Raw genomic sequence first — 27,525 nt, 5'->3', positions numbered from 1 at the left:
TGTTAAACCATTTTCCGGCTTAGGGCAGCAAAATTGGCAATATCATGCCAGTTCTGTATGTACAGTATTTTCACAAAGAGGCGCATTCATCTTTAATCAAATGTTATATGTGTACTGCAGTATTCAAACTTTCTTTAAAACAAATCTCTCGCGGTGGCAAGATGTTGATACATTAGGATATTATTTTTCTTTATATTTATGGTGCAACCTACGGGTGGGTTGTGCTAATTGAACCTTGAAAAGTTATATTAGTCTTGGAATTAGGCTTTCTAAACATTTATCTTATTAACTCGTCACCTGTAGCCTTCCACAGGCTTCACATATTACTCACAACAGTGGGGCTGTGTGTCTAGTAGCAAGCTGTATTAATCCATAATAGTATTCTGTCCATCATTTCTGTCAAACGTAGGAAACTATTTTCCGTGTTGCATATACTGTATTTGATGTGAATTCTTTGTGCAGATTATATACCTACTCCAATGATCCTGAGAAAGTGTAAAATAACACGATGAGAATGTAAAATGTAAATATATCATTAACGCATGCAGGTGGAACAATATTGATTAAAATATGATGTAAATAAAAGTGTAGCATATTTACAATGAATCTTTTTTAAACATTCATTTAGTGTTAAAATGCTATTTTTTATGCACACTGTAGCTACAGTACCAGTACAAAGTAAACTCTTGCTTATTGAAATCCTACTGGAGACCACAATACATTATTGGTCAGATCCAGGATGATGGACAAATGGTTTGGCTAGCTCTGCACGGCTGTCCGTTTCTGTGGAGAAAACACAGTTACTTGGCATTATCAGTAAATCATCCCACAATCTGCAAATGATTTATGATGCGAAATACTTTTTTTTTTCAGACCACCATGGGAATTACCACGCTCAGCAGCCGGCTATTCTAACTGCATTTCTATCCCATCTAGTAGTGGATAGCTGCATACCACTGGAAATGCAATGTCGACTTACAGTAAATTCACAGTCAAAGTATTCTAAACAGCTGCAGAGAGGGTGAAACTCAGGTAGTGACATACGCACTAGATGCAAGACTATGGCGGTTATGTATCAAGACACCCAAGGTGCAAAACTGGGACAGAAAAATACACCAGATTTAAAGTCAATGAAAAAAAAATGGATATTTTGCTTTGATAGACCAGCTTTGCTGTCTAACATGCTACTGCATTTTATGAAGAAGACACATTTCTGCTGAATAAAGTGCAGTAGAACTTCAGTTTGGGATTTCTGTGTGGTGGAGACCCAGTTCTTATGTTTCTACTAGATGGCCTGCATTTTCCAGCAACATTACCGAAATCCAGAGCAACGGAAAGAGAGAGAGCGCGCGAGAGAGAGAGAGAGCGAGAAACACACCTGAGCTATGCAAAGTATGTTTAAATGTGTCCTGTCCAACACTTTCTAAAAGGATTTCCATACCAACTAATAGAGTACATAATAAGCCTAAGGTCGCGCGTATAATGCCCGCGACCGGCGACGGGATGGGTGCCGTCACCGCTAGCGAAAGTTAAACTTCGCTTTGATCCAGCGTCGCGGGCTTCCGGGCATTTGATTTGTACAGGTGCTGTCACATGAGGTGACAGCCCTTGAAAAATCAAATATTCCCGGTTTCGAAAGTCCGCAATGCGATGTCGCTCTGTCGCATTGCCGCCTTCGCACTTACTATAAGCGCACGCGGTGGCGCCGGCAATGTATTTATTTTTGGGCGGCGTCGCATTGCCGTCGCCCGTCGTGAGCACTATACGCACAGCCTAAGGCACCAACCTAATGACTTGAATCATGTCAGATCCAACAGGACTAGAACCCACAACCCACTGCTTTTCTAGGCCACATCCCCAGCAGTGTGATCTGAACCAATTTACAGAGAGTATTACTGTCACATCCTACGTTTGAGCTGCTCACTGCTCACACGTGTAGCTAATCTAGCTATTAGCGTATCTCAGGTGTGCTCCACAATGAACATTAAACTGTCAACAAGGAAGTGGAAGTGGTTTGATTTTAGAGGGAGCCAGGGGAGGGAGCCAATACAGGTATTGGCAGTTATTTTGGTGCTACATGACGATTATGCACAAAAATGACTACGGTATAACAGAACAGGAACAAAAATATTCCCTATGCCATCCGCCAGACACATACGGAATTGAAATACTTTATTTTACAATAAATAAAACTGTACACTACAGGGACAAGTACACTTTGTGGTTTGATTACGCTCTAATCTTGTAATTTTCATAATTACGTTTTCTTTAATTATTCTCTTCAGGGTCTTCCTTTTTCGAGACTGATCTGCGGATCAAAGGATCTGCCTGATCCGAGGTGGATCCAAATTCGCCCATCTCTAATCCGGATAGTGAACACACAACAGGGGGTAACGATGCACAGTATCCCTATGCACTTGCAGTCACAGACAGCTTCTTCTACCAAAAGAAAATGTCATTGAAAGCAAAGAGGTTTTTGTACTATACCTGCCCCTGCTGGCCCGAATTCCACTGTAACAATAAACTGACGCGTCTTGCCTCTGTTCTTTTTTTTTTCTGCTGCTGTTTGAATTGGGTATTAGGACCTGACCACTGAAATCCGCAGCTACATTTACTGGCTGGAACCAATAATGCTTTCAGGGTTTCTATTTGTTTTGGTTTTTTTTGCTTTTTAATGAAGATATACAGTAGATGGTTGTTAGTGCATAGAAATACTCATTACAGTTTTGTTTTACAGCATGGTCTTTTTAATACGATTGGGAGATGTAACTTTTTTTAAAGTCAGTATACTTTGGTGAAATTAATTAGAAACCACTAATGTCAGAGCAGTGGTGAAAATGCTTCCCTAAATCATCATTCCCAACTTTGATCGATTTGAACAATTACACAGAAAGAAAGATAATTTATCAGCTGTCATGTACATCAGGGGTGTTCAGCTCCAGTCTTCAAGCCCCCCAAACCCCTGCTTCTGCACATGTGGCTTAATCATAGGCTCAGCCTTTTACTGAGCCTCTGATTGAGCAACCTGTGCTGAAGCAGGGGTATCCTGAAAACCTTACCTGCTGGGGGGTCTTGAGGACTGGAGATGAGCAACACTGACTTACATGAAGAAGTGTGCCTGTGTAAAGGCTGGTACATGGGTTTTATTTGGTTCTTTGAGTCACTGTGAAGAAGGTTTACTTCCCCAGATCATAATGTTCACGTTTAGTTAATTTAAAAAGAATAATGCAAAAATAGAGTTAGCCTATTGGGTATCAGTAACATCAAGAGCTGTGACCATATCAAGTATGTTACTTATTTCCTCTTTCAAATACTCTGTGGATAAGGATTGGTGTGCTGTACCTTCACTGCAGCTCCAGTAAAGTCTAGTTGTGCAGTAGTTATTCAGTGTTCAGAGAGACTGCAGGGGGCAGAGAAGAGACACAGACAGATGACTCGAGAAAGGAATTCTCCCCAAAATATGAAGAGATAGAAAGCAAAATCCACTTTTACTGGGAACAGATGGAGTGAGACCTAGGAGAAAAACTGCAGCTAGAAAGGGGGGGCGAGGGGGAGGTTAGCAGGTCCCAAAGAAAATTTGAATGTCTATTGATCAAGAAGAAGATACAATGGATACACTGATTTAAGAAAAAGAAGTCAGAAGTGGTGTGTACAGTATATCTCAATTTGTTCCAGACAATAACAAGTCCTGGATCAGTTCAATCACATACAAATGCCATGGGCTAATGTCTGTGATTCATTATGAATTAATGGTGTGTGAGAAACCATCAAGCTGGGAATAGTATGACCATCAAAGACAAAAAAAACCCTACTGACTGCTGTTGAAGCTGGACTCTCTTAAACCAGTGTTTTAACAGTTCATTTGCGAGGACTTGCTACTTTAAGATACAAGTGTAGTATCTGATTCCTTCATCACAAAGGGGAATCCTCCAACATCCCAGCACAAGGTACAGTTCTTTATATGACGATGCAGTGTATTAAGTACTGGTATGTTTACTATATTTTAGTTTTGTTACTTGAATGTGAATGATGGATGAGCTAAGTATTTAGTGTGTTATTTGATGTGTTGGACATTTGTATCTAATACTTTAATAACTACTGATTTAATGCACCTACAGTATACTAGCGCACGCATGATCTGGAAAACACGTTGAATAAGGATGCTGCAGTAATGTACTGTACTGTACTGTACATCATATCAACTGGAGTGAAAAAACAGTGTCTGAAGCACGTCAGAGATATTAACAGAAGGGGTGTGCGAAGCTGTTTGATTTATAAATGTTATCTAAGAGTTAAGAAAAAAATACATATTTAAATCAAAAATTAAGATTCTATTCTAAGATATTGTATTATTCACTACTGGCAAAATTTGATGGTTTAAATTCACATTTAAAAAATAAATAAAACATATTTGTCCTAAAGTACCAATTTTATAAGCATAACATGAAACAACAAGTGATCTGGCTTGGACAATGTTAGGAAATACTATACACAGGTTGAGGAAATACTATACACAGGTAGTGTTAACGCAGCCTATGTTATAACATCAATTATCAGCTCAACACTGTGTGTTAATGATTTTGATTGACTATACATTGCAACTTCTATGCATTTTGGAAAAATACGTTTTCTTTTTCTTGATGGCATGTTTTGGGAAATGTATATCAAACAAATGTTCCAGCTGTGCTGACACCTATTAATTTATATTAGGTACAGTAACTATGAGACATACATGGTACATCTTGACTGTGCTCAAAAAAAAGTCAACATATGGAATATAATTACGGTGTGGCTCTTTGCCACTATTCCTGTCCACTCACCCCAGGCAACAAGACCTTCACATACACAAAGGCATCATGTTTCACCTACAGTACAGAAAAGCTACTGGAAAGGAGTTCTGCAGAGGAGGGAAAGGAAAGGCAATTAAGTGATATCAGCAATTTTTCTTCTTGGCATTTAAACTTGCCAACATTATCCATCTTCCCAAATCAGCTAATTTTCTTTGGAATTACTAGTTGGCAACAAGGGAACTGACGTGTTCTCTGGCAGTGAGCTGTTGACTGACAATGTATGAATGCTGCAAATGACTGAAATGTGTTTCCTATACAACAACTGCCTCTTGGGGATTGCTTTTCATTCCAGGTTTACTGCAGATGATAACTAGCAGTAAATGAGGTATGGAAAATAGCTTGCAAGTTGGGCTTAAAAGCCTCAGTGCCATTTACTCTGGCACTATCTGTAGTGGAAACGATTAGGCAGTGGGGTTCATCAGTAGAGATGTGCGTACTTTGTGCACGAGTTCGTGAACTTTGTGAATTTCCCCCTTTTCGGATCGGCAAAAAAGTTTGATTCGATCCAAAAGTATGGAACAAGTAAACTTAATGCTAAAAGTCAATGGGGATTGCAGGTTAGATTCATTGTGTTTATTTTCGCTTTCGCAAGTCGACCAAACTTTGAAAAAAAAAAATATTTTAAACAAGTTGCGCGTCCGTTTTGCCAAAAAGTGAAATAGCGACTTTTCAACAATTTGTGCCTTTTCGCTAGAACTTTTGGCTGTAAAAGCGCGATCACAATTTTCAAACTGTTTGGAACGTTCGTCCAGCCAGCGGCACAGCTAAACTCAGCGGCACAGCTAAACTCAGCGGCACCGCTAAACTCAGCGGCACCGCTAAACTCAGCGGCACAGCTAAACTCAGCGGCACAGCTAAACTCAGCGGCACCGGCACAGCTAAACTCAGCGGCACAGCTAAACTCAGCGGCACAGCTAAACTCAGCGGCACCGGCACAGCTAAACTCAGCGGCACCGGCACAGCTAAACTCAGCGGCACAGCTAAACTCAGCGGCACAGCTAAACTCAGCGGCACCGGCACAGCTAAACTCAGCGGCACCGGCACAGCTAAACTCAGCGGCACAGCTAAACTCAGCGGCACAGCTAAACTCAGCGGTTCACACATCTTTATTCATAAAGAAGTGGGTAATTACAGATGTAGCCAGACACTGTTTGCATTGCCGGGGGAACCCCTGGCAGTGGGAAGTCTCTCCATGGCGGGTCCATGGCTTAAACTGTCCCGGAGCCCCTACGTTGAGCTTTTCATGCCGCTGCTCTGGAGACAGTAAAGATGGCTACTTCTGTAGAAAGCAGTAGGGTGGAGGTCCTGCCCCTTTCACATCTTACTACAAAAACACATTTGTCAGTGATAACTGATCAACAGTGAGTAGGATTGCCAGATGGCTTTTCCAAAAATACTGGACACAATGGTGAAAGGTGTGAAGCGCTCGAGACACACACACACACACACACACACACACACACACACACACACACACACACACACACACACACACACACACACACTACTATATAATGTATACCCTGCTCATTATGTAACTGTATTTGTAAACATGTATTATTTGTCTTAACTCTGTGCCCAGGACATACTTGAAAACGAGAGGTAACTCTCAATGTATTACTTCCTGGTAAAATAATTTTATAAATAAATAAATACTCTCTGCTCCGTGCCGTTTCCTCCTCTCTTGGCCCCACTCCCAGGCCCCTGACGACACCTGATTACTGCATTACCCAGCAGCATCCCATCAGGATGGAGGGAGCTTCCCAGTCCCCTAGCAACAGCCCTGCTCAGGGAAATCCTGCCCCCCCCCCCCCCAAGCCAGTCAGGTCACTATGTCCAAAGCGGTAATACCGGACACATACATGTCCAGTATTACCGCTCATTTTTTACTGGATAGGATGTCCAAATATAGGTCAGTCCAGTTCAATACTGGACACCTGGCAACCCTAATGAGGTAAAAGTTAGACTGCAGCATGAGTTAAATTGGTATTGTGCCAACATGTGTGCCAGTACACATTGCAGAGAATCTGGTACCCTGAACCATACAGTATTTACAGGGGTCCCCTTAACCTATTTGCAAAGTGTATGCCAATACAGTACAGATTTAGTGTACATTGCATTACTGTTGTTTTTAATACATGATTTATGTCCTAAAGTCTAGTGATCGTTGTGCATGACAATTATAAATGTGTGTTGCCTTTTGTAGAGCATATGCTAACATTCAATTTTGTATTGTTTTGTAGGTTTATGCCTGTAGTTTCTCTGGGGTGATGGTGCTTTAAGATTGCCATTAAGGATGAAACCAATAGGCAGAAGAAATCCATGTGTACTGGGTTTTCTTGTAAGCTTGTTGCTTGCAGCTCTTCCCAACAGCAGTAAAGCCTGTCCCAAGCCATGTGCCTGCTATGTGCCAACAGAAGTCCATTGTACTTTTAGATACCTCACAGTTATCCCTAGGCAGATCCAGGCGGGTGTGGAACGCATCAATTTAGGGTATGTTAAACAAAGACATATATTGTATTTAGTCCACACTTATGTTATATTAAATGTGAAGTTGGTTTAAAAACGTGTTTGTACTAATACAGGAGTGGTCAACTCCAGTCCTCAAGCATCATTTTGACTGAGCCACAGATTGAGTCACCTATGCTGAAGCAGGGATATTCTTAATACCTGGCCTTTTGGTGGCCCTTGAGGACTTGAGTTGGCCACCCCTGTACTAATAGACCTGACAATCTACCTGTACAAATTAATTTTCCCACAATGATCTCTTTTTTTTTTTTATTACATGTCTATAATTTAATATTTGTCATTTGAAAATAAATGTTCCCAGCACTTGCTGCTTAATTCTAAACGTCTCATTCCTGTGTGTACAATCATTAAAAAAATCAGCAATTGTGAATGGCCATATGTAAGTGGAGAAAACCACCTTGAGACCACAGAAAATGCTTGCTCTATTACATAAAGGTGTAGATCTTCCAATATTACAGTGGTTAGGTCGCTATTTTGTACTTAAAGTGGTTTTCCAGCTCCTATAAGGAGGAACGCATGCTTATTCATGAGCAAGGAACACAGCAAGAGCCTTGGCCTGATGGCTGCTTTTCTACTTCAGTGCATTGCAGGCCCCTCCAGCACTAAAGTAATCAACCCCATCCTTAGTGCATAATATTTTTTAAACCATCAGGAACTACTCACATTCACAGGTGTTCAAATTGACCTGCAGCACTTTCTACATAAACAAAACCTTTGTTTTTCTCACTTTAATGCACTGTGGACTTGCTCTGCCATTTTGACACTTTGCATGGTTGCTTTTCAGGCAGCTATGAACCCTGACAACCGAAGCACACTGAATTCTCTATTTATTTGCTTTACATAACACTTGGAGGATTTCAAATAAATAACAGAAAGATTTGGGAACACTAGGACGGTGTCACTGTTACGAAGCCTTAGAGCAGGGGTGTGCAAACTGGGAGCGTGACATTTTCAGGGGGGAGGAGGGGGCGCAGCGCTTACAGTGGCCCCACGCTCTTCCCCACAACATTTAAATAAAATTCCGGGGGAGCACAAGCAGAGGGCGCAAAGACAAAAAGTTTGCACACAAATAGTATTACCAGACCTTTTGTAAACACTCAATGTTGGAGGCGCATTAGATGAAATAAACTGCCCATGGAAATGAATATGCAAACCTAATCTAGGTACAGCAGAGACTGAGACTATTCTAACACAAACCAGTGGCAATCGCCAAAAAGACCCAGGTACACCAGGTACATGCCTTAAACTTGCCTTAAACTAGACCCAGCATTTCTGCATTGATTAATGGCCCATCAGATTAACAGCGGAGGTCCCTGGCAGTCCCATTCAAACTGAATGGGACTGCCAGGGACCTCTGCTGTGTTAATCCTATGGGTCATTAGTCAATGCAGAAATGCCTTAAACCTGCCTTAAACTAGCCAGGTTACACCCAGCACGTACCCAGAATGTAACCGGGCTAGTTTAAGGCAAGTTTTAGAATACTCTGTGTCTCGTCTGTACTACTACTCCATAGAGCAGGGGTGCGAAAACTTACTGCGCTGCGTCCCCCTGCCTGCTCCCCCCCTTGTCGCGCCCCCCTTACCTTTAACTCTGCGTCAAATGACACAGCGGGGTCATGTAACATCATGTCACCCCGCATTGCCATGGTGACGGGCGACAAATGACGCTGCGTTGCCCAAAGCCAGTTGAATTCAGGTAAATGAGTTACAGAGGCCTTGCACTGAAGAGCGCGGGGCTTCTGTAAACGCTGCACTCCCCCCAAAAAATCTTGCGCCCCCACCCGTTTGCGCGCCTCTGCCATAGGGCACAGAAAAATATAATAGGGGCACCCCTAACTATAGCTGTGGATACTGCTACTACCTGCTCCAATGTTATTTTATCAAGCATTACTTTCCCATAGTGTGTGGGTTATAAAACAGCAGGGGTAGGTGCTATGTAACATTTGAGGTAAGTACAATACTGTGTGTATTTTCTTTAAGACCAACCTAGAAAACGTTGTGCCTAATATGTTAATTTACATAACAATTAAAACTGTTTCTGGTGGCAGAATAAAAGCACTACCAATTATGATTATGCATTTTGCAAGAATCTAAATGTTCTTGTAAAGAAACATTAAAATGACATATTGCTGCAGGAAACAAACCCACCTTTCCTTTACTATCATCTACCCACCTACATTGTCTAGACACAAATACAAACAACTTAATAAGTGAGGGGGATGGGTGTACAGAATGTCACCAGACAGACCTGTTGAGGAGATGTGTGCTGAAAGTATAATTTATCCAAGGAGAAGCACTGCTGGGTGGTTGAACATGTACAGTGTAGATTTACTGTACCATGAATCTTTTCTAAACATGGCATGCTGCTTCAATATGTAAACATAATTCGTTGTCCAACATTCTTCTGCACACAACATTTTTGGCAGCATGTAAATATAATAACAACAGTGCACTGCAATACATGTGATAATGCAACACAAATTAGTTCATTTTTTAATTTTTTTACATATGCCATTTTTCTTAAAGAATTGCAGTAACTTTCTTGGCAAAACACCCCTAGGAGGCAACTTTTACACATGACCTTAAACTAGCGTTGTTTAAAGCGCATATATTAATTTTACATGTAAGAAGCAGCTATTTGTTTTGGGTTACTTAAGCCATAAACTTGTCACAGTGTTTAACACGCTTGGTAAATTGTAACTCATATCACTTACAGTCTAATTGCATTCTTACCTTTTCATTTTTCGTTGTTTGATTGTTCACAGTTACAACAGTTTGAGTAAACTTTTGGAAAATGATTTTGGTGGCTTAAAGAATCTAGAGCTGCTGATGTTACATAGTAATGAGATCCAGACAATTCATGAAAGTGCTTTTAACGACTTATCTTCTTTGCAGGTAAGAACGGGTAACGCAAATAATGGATCATTAACATGAGTTTGAGGGGTTAAACAAGAAAACTACATTTATCAGTATTTTAGGCTATTTATAGTGAAATAAATGAAGTCTGTTTTTCTCATTTTAAGTTACATATATGTATCAAGATCTTTGGAATGGGATGTAATAGTTGTATTTTAAAGGCGCTATCCAAGGGGCACTTTAAAAAAAAATATATATATATATAAATATACGTTTTAATATATGCAGCATTTGATTACCTTTATTAAAAACTAATTACCTAAATTGCAGATTGATTCGTTCTCCTGTGATCAATCAGCAAAGATCCTGCTTCCCAGGGTTCACTAAATGGTTACCTTTCCGTTTCAATAAATCAGTTTCAGTCAGTCAGTGTAACACCAGCTACAATCTATTTTATATTACCAAGGTAACATAATCTATTGTTACAGTTTGCAGATCAAACTGCTGGGAATATTGGCAATAAATGATCACAAACAGGAAAGTGTTGCAAAGATCTTGCACTGCTGGGGAGGTGCTAAAGCCTGCTATATAAATGAAAGGTTGCTCAGTATATTAAAACTAATTACAAATGGCATTAAGAGTTTAATAATATTCTTTTTTTAAATTCAGTACGTATTATCTAATTCTACCGAACATACATACATATATATATATATACACAATAAAACAAAACAACAAAAAACAAACAGAAGCGCAAGCTCCATACCATGTAACTGTTTAAACAAGAGAGTACATTTATTAAAAAACTGCAGCCCAAAGGAAATGCACTAAAAGGATTTAAAAAAAGCAACCATACGTGGGAGAGAAATCTCTGTGTGTAGTCATCTGCGGGGATGAGGGGGTTCCAGGTAGGCAAGGTATATCTGCACAGCTTGTAGCCACCACCAACTCCTGTCACAAGTTGGCGCCAGGAGACTGAGTCAATCAGTGCCTCCACGTCCTCTGCTCCTGCATAGGATAGTTGCCAGCGCTTGAAAATGCAGCTAGTAAGATCGCAGGGACGCCCAGGACTCAGTGTAGACACACCCACAGCGCGATGATATTGTCACTGTTATCCACCTGAGCGCTACTTAATTTTGTGTTGGTCTTTGAGATATATATATATATAGATATATGATATTGCACAAATTGTCTCTTTTAAGTGGTAGATCACTTTAATGCAGCATTGGTTGTAAACACAAAGGCTCATATTTATTACACCGTGAAGCAGATCCAAATGAATAGGGCTTTAGGAATTTGGCCTACATTTTCACAACCAATGATGTTAGGTACAAATGCTAACATTAGCAATTTAGCAGTGCTTTCTATGTTATTTTTTGTAGCTTCATACTTGCAATAATTTCTAAAATATTACAATAGTTGGTTCCTACAGTACATAAAAGGTAGTTATACTTATGGGATATATTTTTACTGTGAGTAACCAATTTTCATACAGAATATGTACGTTATCTTGCTTTTGCCTTTTTTTCCCCACACCCTAGGTCTTAAAAATGAGCTACAATAAAGTAAAAACTGTTCATAAGAACACTTTCCATGGCCTTAAGAACATGGTCAGGTTACACATAGATCACAATAAACTGGAATTCTTGAATCCTGAATCATTTTATGGTCTAACATCACTGAAACTGATTCACCTGGAAGGAAATATGCTGAGTCAACTTCATCCAGACACTTTTGTTACCTTGAGGTATATACAGATTTTCAAAACATCATCTATAAAACAAATCTATCTATCTGACAACCAGCTATCTTCACTGTCTAAGGAAATGTTCTCCTATATGACTGAATTAGAAGGAATTTATCTTCATGGAAACCCCTGGTCCTGTGATTGTAACCTACAATGGCTTACAGAATGGGCACAGCAATCTAGAGGTATCTGGTTTATTTCATTGTATTCATTTACAGTTGGTGCACCATTTAATGGAATGCAATCACATGCATAGTTTGAAACCTTTACATGCAACCTACTGCAAAAAAACATGCTTTGGGTGTACCTGTATTTTATAAACAATTGAACATTGTATGCAAAGAGATAATGGGGAAAGGCAGGTTGCAGACCTGTCTGAGACATGTGAATGTGCTCACAAGTGGTATTTGTATTTGGTGTACACTGTATGGTGGAGGCTTTGTGTCACTTTTTTATTCACCATAACTTTTTGGGGTGTTTGGTTACAAACAATTGAACAAACACTGCTACATAAATTACCTCATACCACTTTATCGGTCATGTACGAGACAAACAAGAAGTCTCTTTCTATGAAGTCAGACCAAATTGTTAATTAAGAAACACAATGACATCTCCCTACTCAACGGCCTAGGGTACTGTACAATTATATGTAAAACTGTCTGATAATGCCCATATACAGTGGTTGACAAATCACCAAAAAATCTACTCGCCACACAAAAAAATCTACTCGCCACCTAGTACCAAACGTGTGCTGCTTGGGCCAATATTTACTCGCCCGGGGGTTAAATTCACTCGCCCGGGGCGAGCAAATGTATAGGTTTGTCGAACACTGCCCATATATATCCTCTAGATTTACTAAATAGTCCCTGTACTGTTTCGTGGTTGTAAAGGGCTGAACAATAACTGATGGGATCAGTGGAAACTTTAGACAATTACATTACTTTGAGTTGGTATGCAAACAATTTCAGGCCAACTGCTTTTTTATTCAATGAACATAAGAGTGAATGTAAAACAAAATTCACCTTGATAGTACAGATGTAGCAGACATTTTTGCACCCGTTAACATGATGTGTTGCATTAAAACCAGCACATTATTAAACGGTAGCACTATTCAAAATAATGGTTAGGGAGATAAATAACTTGCGTTAACGTGTTTCTTGCATTATTTTGGGTTAATTGGGGTAATAACGTCTACTACAGATGTAGTTATATTCAACAACAGAGTACAAGTGTGCGTATTTTATTCTTGTAGTATGCGTCAATTGACTCTCTGCCAAGGGTGGGCACAAGTTCAAAGCAATTTTATGGTTTAAAATATTGTTTTTTAAAAATACATAAATACCTTCTAGTATTGGAGAGTTTGATGACTTGATAAGAGGTCAAAGACTAGTGGCCCATATTTACCGGGAAGTGCTAGGCCATCAAAGTGTGTTATGGCATAGCAATACGTAGGATTAGTATAGACGTACCATAACTTCTTTTAGGGCTCAAGACTCAAACCAAGGGCTATTAAACGAGGTGGGTCCTCAACGGTCTGTGTAATTATCAATCTTTACATTATAAACTTATCTAAGTAATCTTTAATACATTATGTGAGGTAACTTGTAATGTATCGCCCTCACTTAGCCGCCTCACTTAGCCAAACAGGCTGCTGTATTTGGAATCCAGTGTCATATGCCAGTATCTAGTTTGTTCTTATGAATTTTATATTATTGCATGTTGTGTTTTTTCAGGAGTATTATGTAAACACTGACATTATATGTATGTGTTTTTTCCTCAGACATGATCAAATGCAAAAGAGATCGTAGCTATCCCAATGGTCAGCAATGTCCAGTTTGTGTCAATCCTAAAAACAATAAAGGGAAGTCATTAGCTGAAATAGCACCTGAACACATCACTTGTGCAAAACCAACAATAGAAAACATATATAAGACAAAACATGTTACCAATGAAGAAGAAGGAGGTTTTACTGCTGTGTCTGCCAAAGATTTTGTGGCCCCTATGGGTTCCATTATCCTAAATATGACAGACCAAGCTGGAAATGAAGCAAACTTGGCTTGCAATGTTCAAACACCAACAAAAATGTTTCCAATAACAATGGATACAAAAGCACATTACACAACACTGAGGACTACCTTTTCCTCTTTTCTTGTCTGCAATATAGACTACGATCATATTCAAAAGTTATGGGGCATATTGGCTATGTACAGTGATTCTCCAATGAAACTCAAAAGAGACCTCTTGCTTACCAAAACACCTTTTATTAGTTACAAATACAGACAGTCGGTATCTGATGATGATGTATTTACAGATATTGAAGCAGAACTAAGAACTGAGCCAAGCTGGTTGATGCAGGACCTGCTGACATTACAATTAGACAGGACAGCTACAACTCTCAGTACACTGCACATTAGGTATCTGGTAGACGTCTATGTCACAATACCAAATTTGACTGAAAATCCTTCGAGAAGCAACTGGGTCATGATTTTGAACAATAACCAAACAAAAACAGAACATTCCACAGTGATCGGAGGTACTGTGGAAATGGATTGCCAAGTTTTGGGTGAACCAACTCCTGCTATTGAGTGGATTCTCCCTGATGGAAATAAAATTAGAGCTCCATATGCAAGTGAAGAGGGAAGGATAACCCTTACAAAAAATGGAAAATTTATACTAAAGGCAGCTGACAGTTTTGACACTGGTGTTTATCACTGTATTGGTACAAATTATATTGATGCAGATGTTCTTTCCTTTAGAATTACTGTGGTCAGTGCTGATGTAGAAGAAGAAAATGTCAATGGTGCTGAGTTTTCAGTCAGTAATGGGGATGTGCTTTATCTTCCGTGTGAGTCAAATAGTATTCCCGATGCATCTGTGAGTTGGATTCTACCAGACCACTCGGTGCTACGTGAGACATCAAGAAACAAACTCATTTTCACAAATGGGACTTTAAAGGTGCAAGATGTAACACAGAGAGATAGAGGGTACTTTAGATGTTTGGCAGCTAATAAGTATGGTCTCGATATGCTGATATTCAAAGTGTCGGTTAAAGAAACGAAAATCAATATTTTAAACAAAAAACCACTATCGGACCACAGCGAGGATGAGCATAATGAAGGATCTGGCAAGGAAGAATTTGAAGAAGACAGCAAACATGCTGCTACGGGAAAAGCCATATCACGTAAGACATTCCCGGACAGAAAACAGTCTGGGGACACATCAACTAATTTGAATGGTAAAGTAAACCGAAAAATAGGGGTTACTCCTTTTCAAGGAAGGAATACCATTAACAAACGTCTCAGGGGACAAAGACGCCAATTTAATCAAAGCACAAGGAAAATTGATCCCCAGCGCTGGACAGAAATTTTAGAAAAAACAAAACAGAACTCCATAATCACTAAAATGGGAATTCAAGCAGTTGAAACTTCAGTAAAGGAAGAGAATGTAGTAGAAAGTGTATCTGGCGAGGTAGAAGAACCCTCCGGTGACGACCTGCTTCCAGTGGAAGAAAGGTATATGATATTAACAACTAAACATTCAACTGTATCTATGCCGAATGGAATACCCACAGCAAAAACAATCACTGATATTGGCATTAGTACATCGTCTGGATGGACTACAATGGAAATATCCATACCACCTAGAGCAGAAAATGAAAGATTTAGAATTCAGAAGGAAAATACAGGGATTACAGTAAATTATCCAGTACCTACAACCTCAGGAGTTACAACCTCAGGGACAAGTCATCCAAAAAGTAAACATCATTTTGAGACAATTACACATGCTACAATCCAAGATGTCCGTAACCAGCCAACTACACGCAGTACTTTAAATAACACATCAATAGAAGTACTTACAAAACCACCAACTACTTTAAGTATCCTACATGCAACTTTCAAAGATGTTACCACCAACTCTATCCTTGCATCCACTCCCAGTCTTCTACCAGTAAATGTTAAACCGCAAAGTGTTATCAATGACTTAACTACTACATTTAATTCTTTGACTGCTACACCACAAAATGTAATTACTAACCCAATGACTACATCTAATTATCTATATACATCTCAAGATGCTATAACCACTCAAACATCTAGTTATTTACAAGCCACGTCCCCAAATAGTGCCACTAACTCACCTACTCCATCTAGTTACTTTCATGCTGCATCTCAACTTGGTATTACTGAACCAACCACTGTATCAGATTACTTACATGTTACATCTCAAGATGTTATCACTAACCTACCTTCAACATCTAGTTATTTAAATGATACATCACAAGAAGTTCTGACGAACCATCCTTCAACATATAGACATTTGAATGGTTCACCTCAAAATTCCCCCACTAACTCACCAACTACATCTAGTTACCAGTTTGTTACACCTCAAGATGTTGTAACAAACTCACCCACTACATCTAGCTCCTTGCATGTAACATTTCAAAATGCTATAGGTAAAGCACACACCACATCTCATCATGTGATTGGTACATCTAAAGGTATTCTATTTAGGAATCCGACTACATATAGTCCATTGAACTCTACTGTCAGAGAGGTCCTCAAAAAACCACCAGTTACACATGAAGACATAGTCGCTAATACACTGACTGATCCTAACCAGTTATTAACAGCTAAGGATATTTCAAATTCACAAATATCTGCTAACATACCTGATGTTACAGCTAAAGGTGTAACTAACAAACCACTCATTATTTCTAGTTTACAACATGCCGCTAGCAGCAATGTTCTAAGCAAGCCTCCAACAAATGTTCAGAGGAAAAAAGAGTCTACTACATACAGTCTACCAAGTACTATGTCTAAATACTCCAGGCAGAATTTGCTATATTCACAAGATAATAAACTTTCTGCATCCTCAAAAGTTCACAATGTAAAAGTTCCCAATTTTTCAGTAACCAAAGATGAAGTAGAAAAAACAAATAATGTTGCAATTGATTCATCAACCAAGTCAAGTGCTAACTTGTTTCTATCACAAACTGAGATTGGTTCCATCTACTTCCACAGTACTCAAAAAATTATCACCCCCCAACTACCGGCAGGTTCCACAATCATTACCCATCAGCAGATTCAGATAGTAAAAGATGTTACACCATTTGTACCAACTGTAAGACGTTATGGACGGAGGAGAATTTCTGGCAAAAGACGAATTATAAGACCAGATCGTATTCCAAATATGAGAGATCACAAATTTAACTTTGGCAAATCAGATTTAAGAGAGTATTCACAAGGCACCCCTACCCAAACTAGAATATCAGAGCTGGGTAAACAGAAGCCGTTTTTATATAGTACTTCTCCTTCTAGTGTATCTGTTCCTCTTCCTACTGAACATGCTGCTACAACTACTCAACAGAATGTAAATGGAAAAGAGACCTCTATTGAACTTGCAACAATGGTACAAAATATAGATACACCCTCTACCAGTAACTATGTCACATATACACAATCTGCTACTCAAACAACTCTCAAATCTGAACTTGAAAAAATGTTACATTTTGATACAAACCTCAAGGTAGATGTCACCCATAAACCAATCATGACTACACAAATTACATCAACGCCTGCTGTGGGAAAGGATGTATACTCCAGCTACACAACTGACCCACCCCCCACAAAACCAAGAGCAGCTTCCAAAATATTACGAAGGAAAATTCCCTGGCACAGAATATTTGGAAATAACCAGATCCTACAAAACGAGATACTAAGGAAGCTGAGAAAAAATACCCAACGCATATCAGCAATTACTACAACTACACCTATTACAAGTGTTGCGTCACTGGTTTCCAAAGCTTCTACAACTTATTTACCAATTGACACTATAACTAGTAATGTAATGGAGAATACAGTACTTCCAAAAACCACAACAAGTAAACTTATGATAAGGACTGAGACCACTTTAAAATCAATCACATATTTGACTAATTCTAATGCTGCACAAACTTCTGAAGACGAAAAGATTATAGCCAATGCCGGCATTGTATCAACTACAGCAGCTCCAAAATCTTTCATTACTGCAGACATGACAGCGCGACAAAAAATTCTGAAAAGAAAAAGACCACACAAGAAAAATACTTTCAATAATTCGGTATTTCTGAACACTTGGAAGTCCTCATCAAAATCCAACATGTCAACTCAAGGTCAATCTGTGCTAAATAATTTTGTTCTAAAGACTAGTACAACTAGTCCTCAACAGGAAAGCCCACAATCCCATACAATTACTCAAATTGCAGAAATTCTGCCTACTAGTGTTACAGAAGCTATGCCACCATCGTCAAGCATAGCCAATGATATTCTATTGACCACAAGGAAAGATTATTTTTGGAGTAAAAATGTAAATGCCCCCAAATCATCCTTGCAACCATTACATAATAGAAAAAGAATTACTAAACCGTTACCCAATACATATCCAGAAACATCTGAAAAGAGACACGCTACTACGTCTGGTCAAGCAATGAATAAAAATACTCCGTTAAAATACAAATTTACAACTATCCATCATAATACAAAACCCACAGCATCGTATAACTCAGACATTTTTACAACTATCTTGTACCCAACTTTAACAACCTTCAAAATCACTAGCAGTGTGGTCGATCCATCTCCTATACTGACCACATGGACAGCTCAACCACCAGCTGTAATTGTGCAGAAAAAAGCTAATCCTAATTTGGAAAAAAGGCCTAATCCTAAAATACAAGAAGTAACAGAAAGTAGTACAGCTATGGCTGTGAATACCCCCACTGTACTAACACCATCTGGTAATTACAACTCTGCTTCCAATGCAGCCAAACAAAATGGCATGAAAAGTTGGTCTGAAAAGACATCCATCCAGGAAACAACAACTGGCCTATTGATTTTAGAGCCTCCCTCGCATATTGATCCCTCAAAACCCAGAATTATTGGAGGAAAAGCTGCCAGTTTCACAGTCTTGGCTAACTCTGATGCGTTTATTCCATGTGAAGCCAGTGGGAATCCAGCCCCAACAATACACTGGACAAAAGTCTCATCAGGTAATTTATTGATCTTGCTGGATTTGCAGATTAGATTCTTGAAAGCCTTTGGTATTGATGTTTTGCTGATATTCTATTATTTATATTCAGTTTATTCATTTAGTGTAGAGTGACAGTTTAAGGGAGAGCTTATCATTGAGATGTGATGCCCTAGGGCAAACAGAAAAATAATAATTCATTATCACCTTTACAACATATCTTAAACCAGACTATTTTCTAGGAGGATTCTATTTAAATTAAACAAGGGTTGGCCAACTCCAGTCCTCAAGTGCCACCAACAGGTCTTGCCACAAGTGTTTTAGTGATTGACTGAGCCACTAATTGAGCCACAGATTATGCCACCTGTGCTGAAGTAGTGATGTGATATGAAAACTTGACCTGTTGGTGGCCCTTGAGGACTTGGTTTGGCCATCCCTGAATTTAACGGATGATTAAAATTCAGCTTTTAAATATTGTAAATATATATATATATATATATATATATATATATATATATATATTTTTTTTTTTTTAGGATTTAACACATTACAAAATGAAGTTCAAGCAAACTTGTCGCCTCTAACCTATGCATCAGATCTATTACATTTATTTGTTACATTTGACTGGTTTATAATCAACCTGTATAATGCCAATATGGGGGAAAATTAAGTTTCCCCTAAAACCTATTGCTCTAAATATTCACTCCTATGCCAATACCAGTAACGCCAAAGTGACCAGAATGGCTGTGAATTACATATACACAAATTGACACATCATGACACACACTGATCTCCATTTATAACTTAGGTTTATTTAATGACCCATTTAATAAATCATACTAACTATCTTTTTCCCAACAGGAACTTTTGTATCTAAAACAAGACGAGGAAACAAAATGGAAATTTTCATGAATGGCACCCTTTCCATCCCAAGTGTAAGCATTCAGGACCGTGGACAGTACCTTTGTCTGGCCACAAACCAGCATGGCTCAGATCGATTACTAGTTACTCTTTCCATCATAACATACCCGCCAAGGATCGTCCAGGGCAGGTCAAAAGAGATTACAGTTCATTCAGGTAGTTCTGTAAGTGTAAAATGCCAAGCTGAAGGCAGACCTTTTCCTACTATCACCTGGATACTTGCTAATGAAACCATTGCATCTGAATCATCTGTGACCAACAAGCAAGTTATTGTACAGTCAGATGGCACCTTAACAATCAAAGAAGTGTCCATATATGATCGTGGGATTTACAAGTGTTTAGCTACCAACCCAGCAGGCGTTGATACCTTTACAGTAAGGATTCAGGTGATTGCTGCTCCACCCCTTATTTTGGAAGAAAAAAGACAAAATGTTGTGGTGGTTCCAGGGGAAACTTTAAAACTCCCTTGCACTGCAAAAGGAAATCCTCAGCCTAGTATCCATTGGGTAGTCTTTGATGGTACAAAAGTTAAACCTTTGCAATATGTAAATGCAAAATTGTTTCTTTTTTCCAATGGGACTCTTTATATTAGAAATGTAGCTTCAGCAGACAGTGGAAATTATGAGTGCATTGCAACCAGCTCTACTGGATCTGAAAGAAGAGTGGTTAATCTTATGGTGGAGCAAAGTGATACTATTCCTAAAATAGTTAAAGCATCTCCAAAAGCTACAGAGATGAATTTTGGAGACAAATTAGCGCTGAACTGTTCTGCTACAGGAGAACCAAAACCAAGGATAATATGGAGACTGCCTTCAAAAGCAGTGGTAGATCAGTGGCACAGGTAAGAGCATCTTGTTGTAGTTGCATCCTCAATATCCTGCACCACAGGGCCAGCATGTGTCATGTAACTAAATGTTTCAAATGCCAGTTTAGCAACCAAACAACCGCAGAAAAATAATCGGCACACACAATTGTTTCTTGGCCATAGAAAGTTGACATCTACATACATTTGTAATTTGTTTTTTGAACAACCTATTAGGCTTTAAGTCTATACACAGAGATAGAGGATTTCAAGATGCAATGAAAGTCTGTGTGTCAGCCATCCATTGTTGCAAGGATGTACCTTCAGCTGAAAAGGGAGATATTCACAGAAGCATGGTACTGTACCTCTTACTGCGCAATGTCTGCTGAATGGCTGGTACTGCATGGTTAAAGCTAGTGCACTTAAGTGAATCCCCTTCTAAATGTCACAGGTAACCTGATGTACAGTGAAGCACAGAGAAAAAGGTTTCACCTACTGTAGTAATTTGTACATTTATTACAATCTTCTATTCTAGTGTACTAAACGTCCTACACTAACACAGGGGTGTGGCCAACGCTAATCCTAAAGGGCCACCAACAGGCCAGGTATTATGGATATCCCTGCTTCAGCACAGGTGGCTCGGTCAGTGGCTCATCATTCTGACTGAGCCACTGATTGAACCAAGTGTGCTAAAGCAGGGCTAGCCATAATACCTGGTCTGTTGGTGGCCTTTTAGGATTAGCGTTGGCCACACCCCTGTGTTAGTGTATGACGTTTAGTACACTAGAATAGAAGATTGTAATAAATGTACAAATTACTACAGTAGGTGAAACTTTTTTCTCTGTGCTTCACTGTACATCAGGTTACCTGTGACATTTAGAAGGGGATTCACTTAAGTGCACTAGCTTTAACCATGAGAACTGGAGTTGGCCACCTCTGCACTAAGATATGCCAGCTGAATACTTCTTTATAGGTACATACTTATGATTAAATATGTTTCTTTAAACATTAAATTACAGTAACTTAATAATGTGCAAAGTCGAAATCTACAGAATGTGTTAAGTAAATGAATACCAAGACAACCACTGTCTGCAATTGGTGTTTTTTTGTATTGCCAAAGCTCAGAAAAGCCACTAACCACAGACATGTTAGAGCATTTCAAGTTGTGTTGGTTAGAGTACATTTTATGGGATAAGTACATAACCCTTTCCAGGCAAGGAATGTTCTATGTATCAGCCAATGTGGGATGTGGGCTTATGTGCTACATGTATCATTTAGTTTTCTCCAGACACACCAACATTTTCAACATTCAATAATACAATTATTTAAAGCTGCAGTTCAAGTAATATCCTACATGCGTTTCTTTTTAAATAAATCAGTTCTGTACTATGAGAAAATACATGTAGCATTAAAAAAAAATGTAAATACATCTTAAATGTATTCTAATGTTGCAAGCATTTTTTTGTTTCTTTAGACACCATTTACACAGTCATACCCCCTTCCCCTTCAGAGAAAGGCTCTGGCTCTTGGGCCCTGCTCTCTCTAGCAGTGCACCAATTGTATCTAGTAACAGCATGGTCACATGATTTTCCACACACAACTTTGCATTCTGGGTACTGTTTTGCAGCAGTAACAGTGATATAAAGAACCTCCGAGCTGAATCTTCAGCGATCGATTACAGGAGAATGGATTGATCTGGAACTTAGCTAATCACTTGTCAGTGTGCAGATTGTATTGATGGCAGCTTGAACTGCAGCTTTAAGCAATCAACCCACTTTTGTCAAAGTAGAGAAGGGTACTTTATCTGTGGAACTCTGCCCTGATGACAGTAGTAGACAGGGGTTGGGTAAAATACTGTAGTTCCAGAATGCACAAGATATCAAGATGATGGCATTCCGCCACTGCATGATCGTACATCTAAATCTTCCAGTGCCTTGTATTAGCAGCTACTGTATCTATACTGTACCTCTCCATCTACTAATTGGGAGTGAGGTTACAGAATTGAAGTATTATGCATATACAGTACCAATGTGGTTAATCCATTAGAAATCTAATATTCATATGACCAATGGTATTTTTATTGCAAAATTAAGTTCAGCCTATAAAATACGACTAAACACTAGCAATTATATTGTAGTACCTACATTAGCCCTGTTGCAAACATACAAAGCTATGTGCTTAAATGAAAGATGCCTTTCTTAAAGTGATAGAATATATTTTCATTACATGTACTGCAACTCTTGAAAGTGTATCCTGTAAGTCCAAGATAAACGAGTGCTTTACTAAATAACTTGGGATATTCAGTACTATAAGTAAAACAGTTGCCTTTTGGATAGATTGGGATATTTTTCTTAAATGTGCAGTACACCTATCATACTTTTCACATCTATTCTACATTGCTGCATTCTCACTTATTATTGCGTTACAGCAGACGCATGCAATCTTGTTTTACATTTACTCCTGCACACTATTTGTATTTACAGTATAACTACGACACTTTCCCATTGTTTTAGTGAATGTTGGATCAAATTGTAAAGTTCTGTTTATAGTCAGAAGATTGCATAATGTACATACAACATCACATTGGGTCATATATCCTAAGAGGTGCTAAGCTTCCAGTTTCTGCGCACTTGAATGGTCCATAAAATAGCTTAAGACTTAGCATCCCTTAGTAAGAATGAGCCAGTTTCTATGAACATGAGATGCATAATCACAGTATAACGTAATATATATATTAACTTCACATTTTCTGTTGTTCTTCCCAGAATGGGAAGTCGTATTCAAGTGTATCCAAACGGTTCACTTATCGTCGAATCTGTAAATGAGAAAGATGCTGGAGACTATTTGTGTGTAGCAAGAAATAAAATGGGAGATGATCTGATATTGATGAAAGTCAGTGTTACAATGATACCTGCAAAAATCATTCAGAAACAATACCTCACAAAGCAAGTTCCTTTTGGAAAAGATTTCAAGGTGGACTGCAAGGCCTCCGGATCTCCATTGCCAGAAATAACCTGGAGCTTGCCGGATGGCACAATGATAAATAATGTACTGCAAGCCGATGACAGTGGGAGGCGGATACGGAGGTATATACTCTTCGACAATGGAACTCTGTATCTCAATAAAGTAGGAATAACTGAAGAAGGAGATTATACTTGTTATGCTGAAAACACATTGGGAAAAGATGAAATGAAGGTTCACATCACAGTGGTGACAGCAGCCCCACGCATAAAGCTAAACCAGAAGGCACACTATAGTGTAAGAGCTGGGGAAAGTGCAGCTCTGGATTGTGAGGCTATAGGAGAACCCAAACCTAAAACATTCTGGTTGCTTCCTTCAAGTGATATGATAGCAGCTTCTCATGACAGATATGTATTACATGAAAATGGATCGTTGTCAATTAGCCAAGTTAAACTATTAGATGCCGGAGAGTACATGTGTGTGGCACGCAATGCTGCTGGAGACGACACAAAACTTCTCAAGTTGGATGTTCAATCCAAACCACCTCTAATAAATGGCTTGTATTCAAATAAAAGCATAATTAGGGACACTGCAATAAAACACTCTAGAAAACTAATTACCTGCAGAGCAGAAGGAACACCGCCACCTCATATCATGTGGATCATGCCAGATAATATTTATCTAACAGCACCATACCACGGTAGTAGGATAATGGTGCATAAGAATGGGACTTTGGAAATTCGGAATGTAAGGCCATCGGATACAGCGGAGTTCACTTGTGTTGCTCGTAATGATGGAGGAGAAAGTATGTTAGTGGTGCAGTTGGAAGTACTGGAAATGCTTAGGAGGCCAATGTTCAAGAACCCATTTAATGAGAAAGTAATCGCGAAGCCAGGCAAAATGGCAATATTGAATTGCTCAGCAGATGGGAATCCTCCTCCGGAAATAATATGGCTTTTGCCAAATGGCACACGATTTTTAAATGGTCAGAAATTGACAAAATATCATGCAGGAAACAATGGTACGTTTATTATTTACAGTCCTACGAAAGAGGATGCAGGTAAATATCGGTGTGCCGCTAGGAACAAGATTGGCTACATTGAAAAGCTTATTATTTTGGAGGTTGGCCAGAAACCCACTATTCTAACACATCCAAGAGGACCAATAAAGAATATAATTGGAGACGCATTGTCCTTACATTGTCTTTCTGATGGGACACCTAGGCCCAATATTATCTGGACCCTTCCAAGTGGATATGTAATAGACAGACCTCACGTCAATGGAAAATACATGTTGCTTGAGAATGGTACCTTAGTAATTCGAGAAACAAGCATACATGATCGAGGAAACTATCTTTGTAAAGCTAAGAACAATGCAGGTGAGGCAACTATTAGTGTACCTGTTATGATTATAGCATATCCACCAAGGATTACAAATAAACCTCCACAGAATATTCATACAAGAGTTGGCTCTGCTGTGCATCTCAACTGCATGGCCATTGGGATACCAAAGCCAGAGATAACCTGGGAGTTACCTGACTTATCAGTATTATCGACAGCAAGTAAAGGTCGTCCAACTGGAACTGAACTCCTTCATCCACAAGGCACGTTAGTTGTTCAGAATCCAAGAAGTTCTGATTCCGGGATGTACAGATGCATAGCTAAGAGTCCCCTTGGTACAGACATCAGCTCAACATACTTAAAAGTAATTTGAACCAAAAAAAAGGAGAAATGAACCATTCAAAATAAAACAAATAGATTTTTTTAAAGAAGTTTAATCACAAACAGCAATTTGAATTTAAATGATTTTTAACACCTTTACAACATCAGACTTACAATGCGCATGCAAGGGACACTTAAAATAAAGTGCACAGTTTTGCATTCTGTACTAGCATTACTATCAGCAACTACATGAAGTTGAGAACTTTCACTTAAGGCACTTTTATCCACCCTCTCTTACAACAAGAAAACTGTGAAAATAAAAGGATTACATTATATAAAAAATATTTTATTCAAAAATCTATGGTGGACAGTCTATGCTTCTGTTTTCCAATGCTATTTTAATTACAGACTAATTAAGTTAACAAAACAGCAAACTTATAAACATGGAGATCACAAATATATTTATAAACAAAAGTCCATGAACAAATGTTGATAATTAAGTTACGCCGTGTGTATAATTATGTACCAATATGTACAGTACTTAAAGTGATTATTCATTAAACCATGATAATGCTAATTGGGGCAGTCTCGCCCCAGTAACTCTTGTTGAAGTCCGTGGCAGTTTCCAGATTCGCACTATCGAGTTTAAGCAATAATCCCCAAAGTGTACGTTGATTTTAGAGGACATTTACAGGTAACATATTCTATACATTTTGTAGAACATATCAAATAGTTCATCTTGGAGACTTTAGTTTTCTTCAAATAACACAAATGAGTTCAAAGATTGTTAAAATAATGCTAATAGCTTTATTTACATACTGCAACAATGGCAGCTATACGACAGTACAAGGGTTTGTGATACTTTGTTCACGTGGTGTAGCAGAGAGTCCCACAAGGTTTGAACTATTTCCTAAAGTCTAAAACTGCCAGGTTGTTCAAATGTGCTGGCTTTTTACTATTCTAATAAAGGTTTTTCGTCCAAGTTCTCATTTGTAAATATTTATCCGAGCAAAGGAGGTCTGAATTTGACTTTAAGCAAATCTTTGGTCCATTTCTGTTACACAGGGTCATTCCTACTCAGTCCCTCCAACATTAAGGATGCTGATGTGCCCCACACACATTGGCCCAACTTTACGAACCAGTCTTCTGCCAAAAGACATCATCCAGGGAGTCACCTTTCCAGCCCATTGATTGGAATAAGCTTTAAAGGTGTCTTATAGCAGAAGACTGCTTAATAAACATGATCCATCATTCTTGTGGTTTTACAAAGATAAGAGACTATTACTGACCAAAGACATGACAGATGCATGTCTTACTTTTGGATTTTAACTTCATGAAAATTAACATATATATGTTTTATTGTAAAGTGAAGACAGGTGACGAAAGCATCCTTAAAACTACTTTACCTGCAAAATGAGAAAAACATTCACTTTTCTTCATACTGACATTTCCATCTACAAAATTACTTTAGCAAAAAGGTCAATCATATTGTATCGTATATTATTCTTTCCAATTCTAAACACCTTTGTGTGCATGTATGTCTGTGACTACATTAAGTGATACATTATGTACATACAAACACAAACATGAGACTGAGATCCATATTATGGCTTTCAAAAGGTGAGTGGTAAACCTTTTTTCTAAAACGCAAATTGTATGTACAGTAGGTGCCTAGAAAATGCAGCAACCTCACAGCTAAATGTGCCCTGTCTAACCTAACATTTGGACAACGTGTATTCATCAGCATGGATGGCCTTCTGCCATAGTACATTTTGCAAACATCTCTACATAATTATCAACATTAGTGTGTTTTTGGAAGGGGTTATCATTACAGTGGAAAATACACTTCCAGGAAGAAAAAAAAAATAGTTGCGAATACAGAAACATTAATAATATACAAGAAAAGCATGTGGAAAATAATATCTTTCAGGCCTCTCTGGCTCTGGTGAATGTAATGACCACTACTTACAGTAATACATCCTAATCACCGTGTCATTTGTTCCTTATATATGTATTACTGGGTGCAATGAGCTCTTAATAAAAGCCAGTCTCACTCATCGGGTTGGTGGTACTAGTCGCAGTTCTACTTGAAATAAGTGTTTGGAGCCTACGTTTGAAATGCTGTTCAACATACAATTACAAGAGAAAAAAAATGACATTTGTAATATTGTGTTACATAGCCGAGTGTTTTTACTTT

At 38.7% G+C, this 27,525-nt stretch overlaps 1 protein-coding gene across 2 annotated transcripts; it reads left to right on the top strand.

Annotated features, from left to right (window-relative positions):
• The first annotated feature begins 3,331 nt into the window (after positions 1 to 3,331).
• Positions 3,332 to 25,687, top strand: IGSF10 (immunoglobulin superfamily member 10). 2 transcript variants are annotated; one of them, XM_075570463.1, is made up of 7 exons: positions 3,332 to 3,947; positions 7,094 to 7,343; positions 10,144 to 10,273; positions 11,776 to 12,166; positions 13,762 to 19,005; positions 19,845 to 20,745; positions 23,472 to 25,687. In XM_075570463.1, the coding sequence occupies exons 2-7, from the start codon at positions 7,147 to 7,149 to the stop codon at positions 25,378 to 25,380; spliced, it is 8,772 nt and encodes a 2,923-aa protein (XP_075426578.1). In that variant the 5' UTR covers positions 3,332 to 3,947; positions 7,094 to 7,146; the 3' UTR covers positions 25,381 to 25,687. The 2 variants fall into 2 exon arrangements, with proteins under 2 accessions (XP_075426578.1, XP_075426579.1); XM_075570464.1 differs by lacking the exons at positions 3,332 to 3,947; positions 7,094 to 7,343; positions 10,144 to 10,273 and having other exon boundaries at positions 11,892 to 11,981.
• Positions 25,688 to 27,525: the final 1,838 nt, after the last annotated feature.

The sequence above is a fragment of the Ascaphus truei genome, chromosome 14, assembly GCF_040206685.1.
Source record: "Ascaphus truei isolate aAscTru1 chromosome 14, aAscTru1.hap1, whole genome shotgun sequence".
NCBI classification, from domain to species: Eukaryota; Metazoa; Chordata; class Amphibia; order Anura; family Ascaphidae; genus Ascaphus; species Ascaphus truei.
Note: the sequence above shows the minus strand (reverse complement) of the source record. Positions and strands in the feature narration are given on the sequence as shown.